Source organism: Bubalus kerabau, chromosome 6, assembly GCF_029407905.1.
Source record: "Bubalus kerabau isolate K-KA32 ecotype Philippines breed swamp buffalo chromosome 6, PCC_UOA_SB_1v2, whole genome shotgun sequence".
Classification (NCBI taxonomy): Eukaryota; Metazoa; Chordata; class Mammalia; order Artiodactyla; family Bovidae; genus Bubalus; species Bubalus kerabau.
This window is the reverse complement of record NC_073629.1, coordinates 121,048,622-121,063,046: the sequence shown is the minus strand read 5'-3', so window position 1 is coordinate 121,063,046 and position 14,425 is coordinate 121,048,622. Positions and strand designations below refer to the sequence as shown.

General features: G+C 57.3%; 1 protein-coding gene across 2 annotated transcripts in view; it reads right to left on the bottom strand.

Moving 5' to 3' along the window:
- Positions 1-81: 81 nt before the first annotated feature.
- The window catches only part of FARP2 (FERM, ARH/RhoGEF and pleckstrin domain protein 2), a 99,002-nt gene continuing 84,658 nt past the window's right edge, over positions 82-14,425 (bottom strand). Inside the window, exons 17-27 of one of the 2 annotated variants that reach the window (XM_055586646.1) lie at positions 11,682-11,763; positions 10,550-10,799; positions 9,650-9,780; positions 6,645-6,713; positions 6,029-6,118; positions 2,924-3,006; positions 2,144-2,256; positions 1,782-1,945; positions 996-1,103; positions 741-892; positions 82-530 (exon numbers count right to left, since the gene is read on the bottom strand). In XM_055586646.1, the coding sequence (XP_055442621.1) occupies positions 461-530; positions 741-892; positions 996-1,103; positions 1,782-1,945; positions 2,144-2,256; positions 2,924-3,006; positions 6,029-6,118; positions 6,645-6,713; positions 9,650-9,780; positions 10,550-10,799; positions 11,682-11,763 (1,312 nt within the window). In that variant the 3' untranslated portion in view covers positions 82-460. Of the gene's footprint in view, positions 531-740; positions 893-995; positions 1,104-1,781; positions 1,946-2,143; positions 2,257-2,923; positions 3,007-5,619; positions 6,119-6,644; positions 6,714-9,649; positions 9,781-10,549; positions 10,800-11,681; positions 11,764-14,425 lie in introns of those variants that run through there. The other variant, XM_055586645.1, reaches the window with a different exon arrangement.

The following is a 14,425-nucleotide window of genomic DNA, read 5'->3' as shown; positions in this document are numbered from 1 at the left end:
CCCTAGTCCTCCTCACCCAAGGTGAGCGTGCGTGGCCGGTGGCTGGAGAGCGGGCGGGGCAGGCGGCACGTGGGACCAGGGGAACCTTTTATTCTCAGCCACTCGGTGCATCGGCACCACACACTCCTTGGGATGAGAAATCAGTGGGGCTTGCTGTCCACTTTGCAGAAGTGTGGGCTGGGGGGCACCAGAGAGGCTTCTGTGCCTGGACCCCCCACATCACCTAGCCTGACGGGAGGTCCGGCCCAGGAGGAGGGCAGGTGGGTGAGGGCGGGGCAGCGCCAGCCTTGCCCGCGCAGAGCGGGCCTGCTTTCCCTGCATGCTCTCCCGGTGTCCCGGGGCAGCACTCTGCCGGGTGTCGCTGGAGGCCCGCCTGCCACCAGTCTCCTGGGGGACGAGCAGTCGTGGGGTGCGTGCTGGCCTTGCTTGCTCGGCTGTCTGCATCTGGGCAGGGTGGGCCTCAGGCCTCCTCTTCGGGGGTCCCGGCCCTCCCAGCTGAGGCGCTGGCTCTCTCTATCACCTCCATCCACCTGAGAGGAGGTGCAGAGGTCAGAGCCGCCCCACCAACTGCTCGCTTGGGAGGCAGGGTGTGCTCTGGCCCTCAGATTGGCAGGCTTGTGCCCCAACACCTTCCCAAGAACGACCCCAAGTCAAGAGGGAAGGGCCCCTTAAACCCCAGCAGCAGCGCTCGGCAGCCCCTCCAGACCCAGGGAACGCACGGCCGGCGCCTCTGCAGTTACCTCTGGAACATGTACTTGCTCTCGGCCCGGAAGAAGTAGACGTGGGACTTGAACTGGAGCTTGAAGACGTGCTCCTTATGGATGCCGTCCGTGTCCCTGGGCAGGCTCACACTGTAGCCCAGCAGCGGGAGGCTGGCCAGGGGGTGGTTGTCCTGGAAGGTGGCAGGGCGTGCTCAGTCAGCAGGCGCCCAGCCCCGCCCACCCAGAGGTGGGTTCCGTGAGGCCAAAGTGCCCACAGGCGGAGCCCCCGCCTACCTGATGAGTTTTGTAGAAGAACAAGCAGAAATTGGTGAAGACCACCCAGAGCTTCTGCCAGCCACTGCTGTTCTTGAACTTTCTCAGCAGATACCCAGAAAGCTGGTTCTGGAAAGAAATGTCTGTGGGCATGTGTCCCAGGACCACCGGCCCCAGAGGGCCGCCCTCCTGGTTCCGTCCCGCAGGGCTGCCCCCAGGCTTCCCTGTGCTCTGCGGGCTGTCAGGGCTTTAATGGTCCCAGCGCCTCCCGTGGCCCTGCCACTGTCTTAAGTGTCCAGCGGGCGGGGAGAGGCTGGACGAGCGTGGCGCTCCGTGTCCCCAGTGTCCCGTGACAGACACGGGATCGGCCGAGGCTTCCAGAGGAGGGCTGCAGCTCCACGGGGCAGGCCCACAGTGGCGTCTGCCCGGCAGGCTGGGGCATGGAGCCTGCGTGCCCTTCTGCGGCGCCCCTCGGGCTGCGTGCTGGTGCCCCATTCCTCTCTGGGCATCGCGAGCGCGGCCCCCAGGCCTGAGCCCATGGGTGGCACAGGCAGCTCCTCAGGCCAGGGCCCTGCATCTCTGACCCCGGGGCTGGCACAGATGGCAGAGGGGCACCCAGGTCCCCTCCTGTCCAGTGGGTCCCCGCGAGCTGGCCCGCTGCCTGCTCACTCCCCGGCCTGGCCCCCGTCTCTTCTGGGGGTGCACCCACGGGCCTGGCAAGCCAGGCTGCATGCTGAGGGGTGCAGCAGCCAGCTGGGTGCTGCTGCAGGGAGGGATTAGAGCAGGGGCGCCCGCGCTCGGCTGCACCTGGACAGCTGCGCTGTGGTCGGCCCTGGACACGCTGGTCTGGCGGCACCAGCACACGTGCAGGGTGGTGCTGGCGCGGTGCTGGCCCGTTCCCGCCACGGAGCTCCGGGCCCCGCCAGCCTCGTCCTCGGACTCCGGCTCCAGGGAGGCCTCGTTGGGGGACCCTGGGGAGAGGCCAGCCCTCGCTGAGGACGTGGGAACCCTGGCCATGCCCTGCCCTGCCAGGGCGCCCACGCCCGCTGCCCCCCAAACGTGCCCCATGGAAGGAGGGCGTGTGGGCATAGTGGGTGGGCTGGCCAGGCAACCCCCAACCCCACCCCCAGAAAGCCTCTTCGATGTCCAGGAGCTCGGCTAGCACTCACCGCGGGGCAGGGGGCACAGCACGCGGGCCGGGGGCACCAGGGCGCTGCCAGTCTTGGCCGCGTCGATGGCCGCGTTCAGGTCGTGCAGCCACTTGGCCTTCTCCAGCCGGGTGCTGTGGGCAGGTCTGAGGCTCAGCCGCTGGGCAGGGCCCCCTCCCACGGTGGGGCAGGGAGTCCGGGCGCCTGCCCCACCCAGGCATCCCGTGCTGTGGGCCCTGAGGGCTGGCAGGGCTGCTGATGGCCCAGCCTGACCCACCGTGCTGGCTGGGGCTGGCCCACATCGTGGTATGTTTCTGAATCATGGGATTTTAAGGCTCTGGTGTTGTGGTGTGGAAATGGGTGCCTGGAGCCTGGGTCACAGTTAAGCCGCCAAGGTGTCCTGGTGGGAGGCGAGTGCCCCGTCCTCTGACGCCAGCCAGGACCCCACAGGGTATGGCAGGACCCAGGCCCTCCTCTGGGAGGTGTGGGGCTGGGCACAACTCAGTGCCAATCCCCATGGAGGGCCCGCACAGGCCATCAGGAGCCTGGGTCTCCTTCCTGGGGATGTGACCTGGGGCAGGGAAATGTCCACTGGTCCTACGCTGTGGCCCAGGTGGCCTCTTGCTGCCCAGCTGGCAGCCTGCGGTGCTGGGCAGTCCTGGGGATGGTCTCAGCAGCCACACGCTCCCACTGAGGGTGAAGCTGCTCCCCTGAAGCAGTGTTCACTGGGCCGTGGGTCCCGGTGACTGTGACATGCGTGGCACGGGGACCCACAAGCAGGCGGGGAAGGATGGCCCTCACCTGGCCGCCACCACGATGGTCTTCTGAGCCGCGTAGATGGTGAAACAGTGCGGCACAGACCACTCAGTCTCCCGATCCTCCACCTGTGGGTGGAGAGGTGGGTCTGGACCAGGAGCGGGGCTGGCGGGACCCAAGCTTGCAGCTGGACACGGGTCTGCACCAGGCCCCCGCTGACTCTACCAGGGGCTACAGGGGGCACCGGGATGCCCACGGTGGGGCCCTGCCACCCAGGTGGACGACCTGAGGGCCACAGGCACCCGACTACTCACCGGTGGGTCCAGCACTATCAGCTGAAAATCAAGCACAGGAAGAGACGGTGAGCGTTTTGTTGAAAAGAGAGTCGGACAATTCATGATATAAAGTGGTACCAAAACCTAACCAAGACTCAAAGAAAAACCACACAGACTAACCATGATAAGGGATTAAATGACTCCAGAAAAAAGTATTCCCTAATTGGACCTAAAGGAGGAGACAAGACATCGTTCTATACCAAGCCAGGTGCTTCCAGAAATGCAGGACGGTTTGACGTATGAAGCTGACTGAGAATCCACTGTGTCACAGAGACGGGGAACAGTGGCTGTCCCCAGGCTGATGAGACCTCGCGGAGACCAGCAGAGGGCGCTGTGCCAACAGGGAGTGACTGTCCACTGGCCAGGCCGCCAGCCTTCCCTCCAGTCAGGAGTGAGCGCGGTGTCTGTCCCCAGGACTAGCTGGTTACAGGTGACCGCCCCCCACCCCCACACACACGGGACGCCAACCAGGGTGCCCCACGCGGGATTTGCAGGTCAGAACCTAACACGAGCAGCGGCGGGCAGCAGGACAGCGTTTATCAGGATGGCATCTCCTCTCAGTTAAATACGGTTAATACAGTTCAACAGAAACCTCAGTTGTGTTCCTTGAAGGAATTCATCCAAATGATTCCAAAGTTGGCTTAGAAGAATTAGATGCTTGTAGCAAAGAGCTTTTCAAAAGGACAGATACGAGAAGGAACTTGCTGATGCGGTGACTAACCAGTAATGAGGAGTGTAGACTGATGCTGGGACAGACAGAAATGGAGCAGAACCTCCAGAAAGAATCCAAGTATAAAGACAGGAATGTTTATATGATCCAGGCAGCCTTGGGATCAGTGAAAAAAATGAAGGATTCAACAAATAATGGGAAAGCTGACTACAAAAAGAAAATGTTACTTCTCAATCTAAAACAACACATTTTAGGCAGATTAGTTAGAAAAATAAAACACTTCAGTGTACCAGGAAAGAAGCTGGCAACACAATCTTGGTGTGGGAAAGACTTTCTGGGCCCGTAGCAAGGACAGAAACCCCAGAGGAAAAGATGGACAGACTGCCTGACTGCAAACAGCGACCTTCATTCCTTCAACAAGTAGGGCCTCCGTGCCACGTGCGGTTCCAGGAACAAGACAAACACAATCTCTCTGGATGGAGTTTAAATTCTCTGAGGTAAAACCAAACTGAAGGCAGAGTGAAAGGAATGACTGACCTGGCAAGCACCCGAGGCCTGGAAGGATTTAGAAACGCTTCACACTGCAAGGTGGGGCGATGCCCTGGGCTGGGGCAGAGGCACCTGGTGGGAAGGTTACCCGGCCAGCTGCTGCTGCAGCCGTGGAGCGTTAACGGTCAAGGGTGGCCCCAGCTCACAATTTATCTCAAGGATGTAACTAAGGATGTGTCAAAAGACAGAAACGGTGGTGCTCTTTCTCCTCCTGAAAATCTAGACACTGCAAGGTGTCCAGTGCAGGGAGCTTGTTAAATGAGCTGGGTCCTGGCTGCCTGGTCAGTGCGCAGGACTCGGGAGCCAGTGGTGAAAGCAGAGGCTGTTGAGATGAGCTGCTGAGCAGAGCCAGCGCCGGTCACAGCCTGCGGCGCACACTCCCAGGTGACGCCAGAGGCCCGCAGAACTCCCTGCCGGGCAGCACAGCAAGCGGTGATTTCCACTTAGCAGTTTCAACTTTTTTCTATAATGAAGACCTTTTATACTTTTATACTTCACTTTTATACTTCAGAAGAGGGGCTCTGCTTCTAGGGATGGCGGGTGAGGTCTTTGGAACTGACCCCTTCGTGCTGAGAGCTGGAAAAGCTGAACAAATGTCAGAGGTTCTAGCACTGTCTGGAAGGAGGTGTGTGCCTGGCACGCAGAGGGCGGCAAGAAGGGCCAGATGCCATGAGGGAGAGCATGGTGGAGGACAGAGCACACACCTGGAGACCTGGACCGACAGGGGAGCCCACCCACCTCCCACAGCAGATGGGGCCTGGCGGAGCCACAGCGAAAGGGGCTCGCTGCCCGACAGCACGTCCTCACGGCAGAAGCCTGAACTTGGCTGCCCACGTTTGCTGGTCCCAGGATGGGTTCCAGGTTGGAGGGAGGTTCACACGGTAGGGAGTCAGTGTCTGCGGGGGTTTCTCACCACAAAAATCAGTGATCGCGGAGAGGACAGACTGCATCACGTCAGGACGAGGCACCTTGCTCGTCAGACAGCGTCCACGCCCCATGTTGCCCTGTGACGGCGGGCGTGCGGCGTGGACGCAGCACGCGGTGCGGCCCAGGCCCGCGACAGCACTGGGCGTGGAGCGTGTGCCTCGTCACCTGGCCGCATGCAGGACTCGTGGGCGGCCACTCGGAGCAGCCCCGAGCCCAGTGCTGGCCGCGGCCCCTCCACCCATCCAGGTGGTGGCGTCTGCGTCACCGCCTTAACGCTGTGTGTCTGTGAACAGCAGGTTACGGCGCCACAAGGAACCAAAATTGTCTGAGAGTAAATATTTACGGATAAAATCAAGGAAGTAAAGCATGCAGCATCTTAGGGATGAGGGGTTTAGCTTTCTCCCTTAGACACGGTGTCAGCCCCATCCCTCCAGCCGCGCTGTGGCCCCAACGCCCAGCCCAGGCTTTCCATGGGCTTTCCAGCCAAAGGACAGGGCTCCTTGGGATTGGCAGGTGGAGTGCTAGAGGACCCAGGCCTGGTCCTGCGAGTGCTGGTGGGCGTGATTGGGAGGGTGCGGCCATGGATGCCCCGAGGACAGCAGCCACAGCGGGGTGAGGGGACCAAGAGGATCGGCTGTGAGCCAGGCCCGCCCAGCGCCACGCACTCACCAGCATGCCGCGCAGCGGGAGGAGGCCCCGGATCCGGAAGTGGCTGCTCCCCGCCGCGTCTCTGCTCGTGTACAGCAGCATGTCTGAGAACTGAGGGGCCAGAGCTTTAGGTGAGCAAGTTCTAAAAACAAGCGTTCACAGTCAGACCAGCTTCACTCTGAGGGCTCGTGTGTGGTTATTCAGTTTGCTGGAGATTTTTGCTAAGAAGGGATTTTTTTTTGTTCCACTCCATTGTCATTTTGACCAGAGGTGACCGGTAGCCACATGAACAGCAGGCCTCTTGGGCCAGCGCCTGCTGTGCCAACGGAGGAGTGGGTTGGTGGTCCTGAGAGGCCCTCCCACAGGAGAGGGCGAATCCACCAACCCGGCAAGAGGGAGGCGCTAGTCAGCGGGACCCGTTGGCAGGGACTCCCAGAGGCCTCAGGCCCTGCAGACTGGCCTGAGCAGGGCGTCCCTGCCCCGCGGCTGTGTGGGTTTCTCTACCTTCCTGCTTTTGCTCGGCCTGCACACAGCTGCCCAGTACCCAGAACCAGGAGGGGGGCTGGCCCAGGGCGTCCCCGCATCCCTCATGGCCCCCGATGGCTCGGCCCCGCCTGGACGGTGCCTGCTGACCTACCAGGAAGAACATCCTCTGCTGCAGGCCCTTCCTGGAGAGCTTGTGGAGGCATCCCTCACGGATGAGCTCCTGGAAGACAGGGAGTCCTGAGTGCTGGCCCAGGGCACCTAGCAGATGGCTGCTCACCCTCAACGCTCCCCGAGCCCCTCGCAGCCCCGCCAGCACTTCCATGGCGCTCTCCTGCCCGGGAGCCCGCCTGCCGCTGCAGCCTCCTCCCTCCTGTCTGCTCCCCTGGGTCGCCTGCATCCTGCCTGCTGCTGGCTAACCCAGTGTCCCGTGCCTGAGCCGCCACAGGCTGGCTGTGCTGAGGGCTGGCACTGCTGTGCTTCTGGAAGGTTCTGCCATGGAGATGACCTGAATTCAGCTTTGGGGAAAGCTGGGCGGGGCAGCTAGAGAATGGCAGGGAGGAGCACGGGCCACCTGGTTCCCACCAAAGATCACGGGACTCTTGAACGGTCACCCTGGGGCCTGACCAGAGGATTCCTCCATGAAGGCACCATGGCTAGGGCAAGACCTTCCAGTGGTCCTGCAGCCCAGTCCCCCAGGACTCGGGCTCCTCACCGCCAGGCCAGGCCCCACACCTGCTTCGGGGGCACAGGCATCAGACATCCCTGACTGCCTGCACCATGGCTGGAGGGTTGGCCTGGGGACCCTGGACAGTTGCTGTGGACTGTTTCTGGGGGCAGTGTGGGCTGTGACCCGAGAACATCTCGAGGACTCCAGCCTCAGCAGCCCTCAGATGCACTGAGCAAGAGAGCAGGAAGGAGCCCTTGACTCAGAAACCCCGGCCCCAGCCAGGGGCCAGCCCCACAGAGGAGGAGGGGCCCCCAGCAGGCTCGCCCTCCTGCCCACAGAGCAGCCCCATCGCCCCCGAGGGCCCAGCAGCCTGTGTCCTGGCGCTGGCGGGCGGGCCTGTCGCACTCCTGCGCCCTGGCACTTCACGCACCCTGGGGCCTCCTCAGCCACATCCACCCCACAGCCTTGCTTCTCAGATAAGTGGCGTGCTGTCCACTGGGGAGGCCGGCACCCCAGCGTGAGGAGGGCAGGTCTCTGTCACAGCGGCAGTGACGGCAGCAAGGCTGGTCCCCAGGGAGCCCGCCTTCGCCCCTGCCCTGTGGGCTGTTCCTGTTCATGTGTCCGTCTAGTGACAGTTTCCTGGGGGCATGCGAAGAAGCCCCAGGAACAAGAGCCCCCAGCCCTGTGAGCAGCCCCGGGGAGCCGGGTGGTCTGTGTGTTGGGGGGGCGCGGAACAGCGTCCTGGCTGCAGTCACAGCCCGGCTCCAGGAGGGCAGGACCTTCCCTTTCAGCCTCGGTCCTTAGGTTCACGGTCCCACATTCTCAGGACCTTGTAATGAGGCTAACAGAAAATAGGACTTATACACCCATGCTCTCACGTGTGTGTGGAGGCAGAAAACTAACCCAAACCCTAACCCTTGAACACTACTGTGAAAGTGAAAATCGTGTCCGATTCTTTGCAACCCCATGGATTATACAGTCCATGGAATTCTCCAGGCCAGAATACTGAAGTGGTAACCGTCCCATTCTCCAGGGGATAGTCCCAACCCAGGAGTCAAACCCAGGTCTCCCACGTTGCAGGCGGATTCTTTACCAGCTGAGGCGTGAGGGAAGCCCAAGAATACTGGAGTGGGCAGCCTATCCCTTCTCCAGCGGATCTTCCTGACCCAGGAATTGAACTGGGGTCTCCTGCATTGCAGGCAAATTCTTTCCAAAGCAAAAGCTATTAATGACAAAAAGTAAGCAGCCCAGTAGACATAGAGACCCATAGAATTAAACAGAAAGTTCAAAAATAAAGTCACTCCACGGCCCATTGATTTTTGACTAAGGTGTGAAGAGTGCTGGACACCTGCACTCCCGCCTGGAAAGGGTGAAGGGGGATCCCTATCTCACACCACGTACACAAGTGAGCTCAAAATGGGTCACGTCTGCATGTAAGAGCTAAAACATAGGCAACTGTTAGGAAAAACACAGGTAAACCTTCATACCTTGGATTAGGCAATAGTTTCTTAGCTACGACACCTAAAGCACAAGCAACCAAAGAAAAAACAAGTTAGATATCAGCTAAATAAAAGCTTCCATGTTTAAGTGATGCCATCAAGAAAGTGAAAAGATAACCCACAAAATGGGAGAACATATTTGGCAAGTCATATTCTGGTAAAGATCTGTTATTCAGAGATGAGAGGGAACCTCACAACAGTAAAGAGACAAACAACCCAATTAAACGGTGGGCAAAGGACCTGGACAGGCACTTCTCCAAAGGAGGCACAGAAATGGCGAATGAACACGAGGAAAGATGCTTGTGTTAGCCATCAGGGGAATGCAGATCGAACCACGGTGAGATGCCACTGCGTACCGTCAGACCCGTATGGCTAACTCAGAAAGACAAGATATGGAGGAATCAGAACCTTCACATGCTCCTGGTGGGGGTGTAAAATGCTGCAGCCTCTGGGGACAACTTCGGCAATTTCTCAAAATGTTAAACACAGAGTGACCACGTGACTTGGCAGGTATACTCCTAGGTATATACATGAGTGCCCAGGAGAACTGAAAACACACGTTCACACAGGACTTACACACGGTGTTCACAGAACCACAATGGCCAAAAAGTGGAAACAACCGAGGTGTCCATTAGCAGATGACAGAGAAACAAGCCACACCACCTCCAGAGACGAGCACTGCTGCTCAGCCACAAGAAGTAATGAAGCCACCACCCCCAACACGAAGGAGCCTGAAGACACTGTGCTGAGAGAGAAGTGAGACGAAAGGCCACACACTATGAGGCTACCGAGGGGGGAGATCCAGAGACAGGAAGCCGGCTAGTAGCCGCCGGACCAGGGATGGGGTTTCTTTTGGGGAATGAAAATGTCCTGGAATTCGTGGCGATGTGGCACAACCTCATGAATACACAAAAAACTAGGGAATCATACACTCTGAATCATGTCTCAGTCAAAAACAGTGAAGTAACCTTCTCAAACGAAGCCACTCACCCTGCCGGGAGCAACGAGACTCTCTATGCCCACCAAGTCCCGCTGCAGCTCCGTCAGCTTCTGCAGGTTCTCCAGCTGGACCAGGCTGTGCTGGAGCATGGAGGTCACTTCCGTGATGGCCTGGAGGGCATCTGCGTGGAGAGGTCCCTCAGTACGAGCAGGGGCAAGTGGGCTGGGGTGGCGGGGACAAAACCCTCCCCCGACCAGCTTGTGACATTTTAAAGGTGGTTTTAATTCCAGAACACTGCGCACAAACTCCTCACAGGACTGCCAGGGAGAGCAAGTGTGGGTCCTGAAACCTGGACTCGTGCAGCCCAATCTGCTCTGGGCCAACACCCAGGGTTGGTGAAGAGACAGGACAGTCTTTGGAAATAGCTCTTTAATGCTGTGGGCCCTCATCTGACACGGGCTCTTCTTTCACGGTTCCCTTAAGATGCTTAGAGCCATAGGAAAATTGGGTCCTCTCCTTTTTAGCAAAAACACAACACTTGCTCTCAGGAAGGAGAAGAAGGGCACTGTCGGCACCGTAGGGTCCGTTTTGTGCCTTGTACATCAGAAAGCATCTGTCCTGTCCTCAGGAGGTGGGAGACCCGAGGCAGGACGGGCTGCCGAGCTCTCGCCAGCATGTCTGGTGACAGTGGTGACCTGACCTGAGAGGCAGGGGTTTCCTGCCAAGTTTACCCTGTAACTGCGAGTCCTACTTGGAGGTCACAAGCACCAGGGTTTATTCTTTGGTCCTTTGAACAAGTGAGAAACGGCAGAGTCCACGGAGTCAGATGCTTCGGTCAGGAGCATGTTCCCCGAGTTTGTGGTTTAAAAGCAGCCGCCCTGCCCTCCCCTGCCCCGGCAGGCTCGAGAAGGGCCCCGCCGGAGGGGGCCGGGGCGTCAGGCGGCACTCACCACGGAGGTCGGCGTGGTCCTGGCCGTGCGGGTCGGGGTGCCCGGGCACCGGGGCGCACAGGCGGCGCAGCAGCAGGCGGTAGTGGCGCAGGCGCTGCAGCGGCTTCAGCAGGAAGGCGTTGAGCGGCAGGTAGCAGACCTTCTGCAGCTCGAAGTCGCGGCGCAGCGCCTCCAGCCTCCGCAGGCGCCGGCTGGCCGCCTCCAGCTCCGTCAGGACCTCGTGCAGCCGCTGGAAGTGGCCGGTGAGCGCCTGCGGGCGGGATGGGCTGAGCGGCAGCGCGCGCCCCGGCTCCACCCGGTCAGCCCCTCGGAGCCGCGTCCCCGGCGGGGTTGCCCCTGAACCGGGGTCTCAGCGGACCGCACAGGCGGCCGCCGGGCCAGGTAAGCGCCACCAAACGGTGCGCGCGCGTGTGGGTCTAAGCTCACGCCGCCTCCGGGACGCGCTCACAGCCCGCCCTGAGAACCGAAACCCGGGAGGCGCGTCCAGGGGAAACGCGCTCACCTTAAGCCTAAAAGGGGCGCCTGGGCCACTGCGGGGCGGGGCCTCGGGGGGGGGGGGCGGAACCCGGCGAGCCCGGAGGATCCTCTGGGCGGGGCCTCGGGGGGGCGGGGCCTCGGGGGGCGGGGCAGGAAGCCTGGAGGAGGGGCACTTAGCGTGTCCCGCTAGAACCAGACGCCCAACGCCGGGAGCGCGGGCGGCGCAGCCGGAGGTGAAGCTGGTGCCTCGGGCTCCCTGCACAGGGGCGCGAGCGCAGCGGGAGCAGCTGCACCGGCCCCACGGCTCTGAGGGGCGCGGCTGAGGAACCCTGGCCGGGCAGGAGGCAGCCCTGTGGGGCGCTGTTGATCCTGAGGGGCCTGTGTCCTGAAGAGAATGCCTTTGGGGTGGAGGAGGCAGCTCCGAGAGGACCTGTCCTGAAGGGAGCTCTGTTCTGAGGGGGCACTGACCTGAGGAAAGCCCATTCTGGTGGAAATAGCGCTCGGAGAGGAACGCGGCTCAGAAGGGCTCCTGTCCTGACCTGAGGGGAAGTCTGTCCTGCCTTTTGTCGTTCTAAGGAGAACACTGTCCTGAGGAGGAAGCTGGTGTCCTCGCCACCAGCTGCTAGGCCCAGAGCTTCTCACAAGCCCGTGCTACCTTTAACTGAAGCATGTTCCTGAGCAGGATGTCCCCGATGCGCTGGTGACTGCCTGTGGCCTGGGTGCTAGAAGATTCCTCCCTGGAGCAGAGGGACAAATGAGGTCAAAACCTTGGACCGCTTGTGAGAAATGCTCCTCTTGCTGCTAGTGTGATGGTGAGTCCCAGGCTCAGAACAGCACCCAGAGGCTCTGAGGGGGAGGCCATACTTAACAGAGACTGTTGTCATATCTCAATCATGTTTGAAATGGTAGTGACCAGGCAAAAAAGGATCATCTCCTGAGACTAGAGATCTCTTCAAGAAAATGAGAAATACCAAGGGAACATTTCATGCAAAGATGGGCACAATACAGGACAGAAACGGTATGGACCTAACAGAAGCAGAAGCTATTAAGAAGAGGTGGCAAGAATACACAGAACTATGCAAAAAAGGTCTTCATGACCCAGATAACCACAATGGTGTGATCACTCACTTAGACCCAGACATCCTAGAGTGTGAAGTGAAGTGAGCCTTAGGAAGCATCACTACAAACAAAGCTAGTGTAGGTGATGGAATTCCAGCTGAGCTATTTCAAGTCCTAAAAAATGATGCTGTGAAAGCATTGCACTCAATATGCCAGCAAATTTGGAAAACTCAGCAGTGGCCACAGGACAGGAAAAGCTCAGTTTTCATTCCAATCCCTAAGAAGGGGAATGCCAAAGAATGTTCAAACTACCGCACAATTATGCTCATTTTACATCCTAGCAAAGTAATGCTCAAAATCCTTCAAGCTAGGCTTCAATAGTACATGAACTGAGAACTTCCAGATATAAAACTGGATTTAGAAAAGGCAGAGGAACCAGAGATCAAATTGCCAACATCCATTGAATCATAGGGCTTCCCAAGTGGTGCAGTGGTAAAGAATCTGCCTTCCAATGCAGAAGACACAGAGCTGTGGGTTTGATCCGTGGGTCAGGAAGATCCCCTGGAGAAGGAAATGGTAACCCACTCCAGAATTCTTGTCTGGAAAATTCCATGGCCAGAGGAGCCTGGTGGCCTACAGTCCACAGGGTTGCAAAGAGTCAGACATGACTGAGTATGCACCAAAGCATATAGTATACTATAAAATGTATAGTTGGATCATAAAAAAGGCAAGACAATTCCAGAAAAACAACTGTTTCACTGACTGTGCTAAAGCCTTTGACTGTGTGGATCAAAACAACTGTGGAAAATTCTTAAAGAGATGGGAATACCAGAGACCTTACCTGCTTCCTGTATGCAGGTCAAGAAGCAACATTTAGAACTGGACTTAAAACTACAGACTGGTTCAGAATTGGGAAAGGAGTATGTCAAGGCTGTGTTGTATAATGTCATCCTGCTTATTTAACTTCTATGTAGAGTACATTATGTGAAATGCTGGGCTAGATGAAGCACAAGCTTCAATCAAGATTGCTAGGAGACATATCAATAACCTCAGATATGCAGGTGACACCACCCTAATAGCAGAAAGTGAAGAGGAACTAAAGAACCTCTTGATGAGGGTAAAAGAGGGGAGTGAAAAAGCTTGCTTAAAATTCAACATTAAAAAAACTAAGATCATGGCTTCTGGTCTCATCACTTCATGGCAAAGAGATGGAGGAAAAATGGAAACACTGACAGACTATTTTCTTGGGCTCCAAAATCACTGTGGATGGTGGACTGCCACCATGAAATTAAAAGACGCTTTCTCCTTGAAAAAAAGCTGTAATAAACCTAGACAGCATATTAAAAAGCTGAGACATCACGTTGTCAACAAGGTCTGTATCACTTGAGTCGCTTGGTCGTGTCTGATTCTGCAATGCCATGGACTGTAGCATGCCAGGCCTCCCTGTCCATTACCAACTCCCGGAGCTTGCTCAAACTCATTTCTGTCGAGTTGGTGATGCCATCCAGCAACTCATCCTCTGTCTTCCCCTTTTCCTCCCAGCTTCAATCATTCTCAGCATCAGGGTCTTTTCCAATGAGTCAGTTCTTTGCATCAGGTAGCCAAAGTATTGGAGCTTCAGCTTCAGCATCAGTCCCTCCAATGAATATTCAGGACTGATTTCCTTTAGGATGAACTGGTTGGATCTCCTTGCAGTCCAAGGGACTCTCAAGAGTCTTCTCCAACACCACAGTTTAAAAGCACCAGTTCTTTGGCACTCAACTTTCTTTATGGTCAAACTCTCACATCCATACATGACTACTGGAAAAATCATAGCATTGACTAGATAAAACTTTGCCAGCAAAGTAATGTCTTTGCTTTTTAATATGCTGTCTAGGTTGGTCATAGCTTTTTTTCCAAGGAGCAAGCATCTTTTAATTTCATGGCTTCAGTCACCATCTGTAGTGATTTTGGAACCTAAGAAAATAAAAGTTTCTATTGTTTCCCCATCTATTTGCCATGAAGTGATGAGACCAGATGCCATGATCTTCATTTTTTGAATGTTGAGTTTTAAGCCAGCTTTTTCACTCTCCTCTTTCACTTTCATCAAGAGGCTCTTTAGTTCCTTTTCATTTTCTGCCACTAGGGTGGTGTCACCTGCATATCTGAGGTTATTGATATTTCTCCCAGCAATCTTGATTGAAGCTTGTGCTTCATCCAGCCCAGCATTTCGCATGATGTACTCTGGATAAAAGTTAAATAAGCAGGGTGACAATATACAACACAGCCTTGATGTACTCCTTTCCCAATTTGGAACTAGTCCACTGATGCATGTCCGGGTTCTAACTGTTGCTTCTTGAC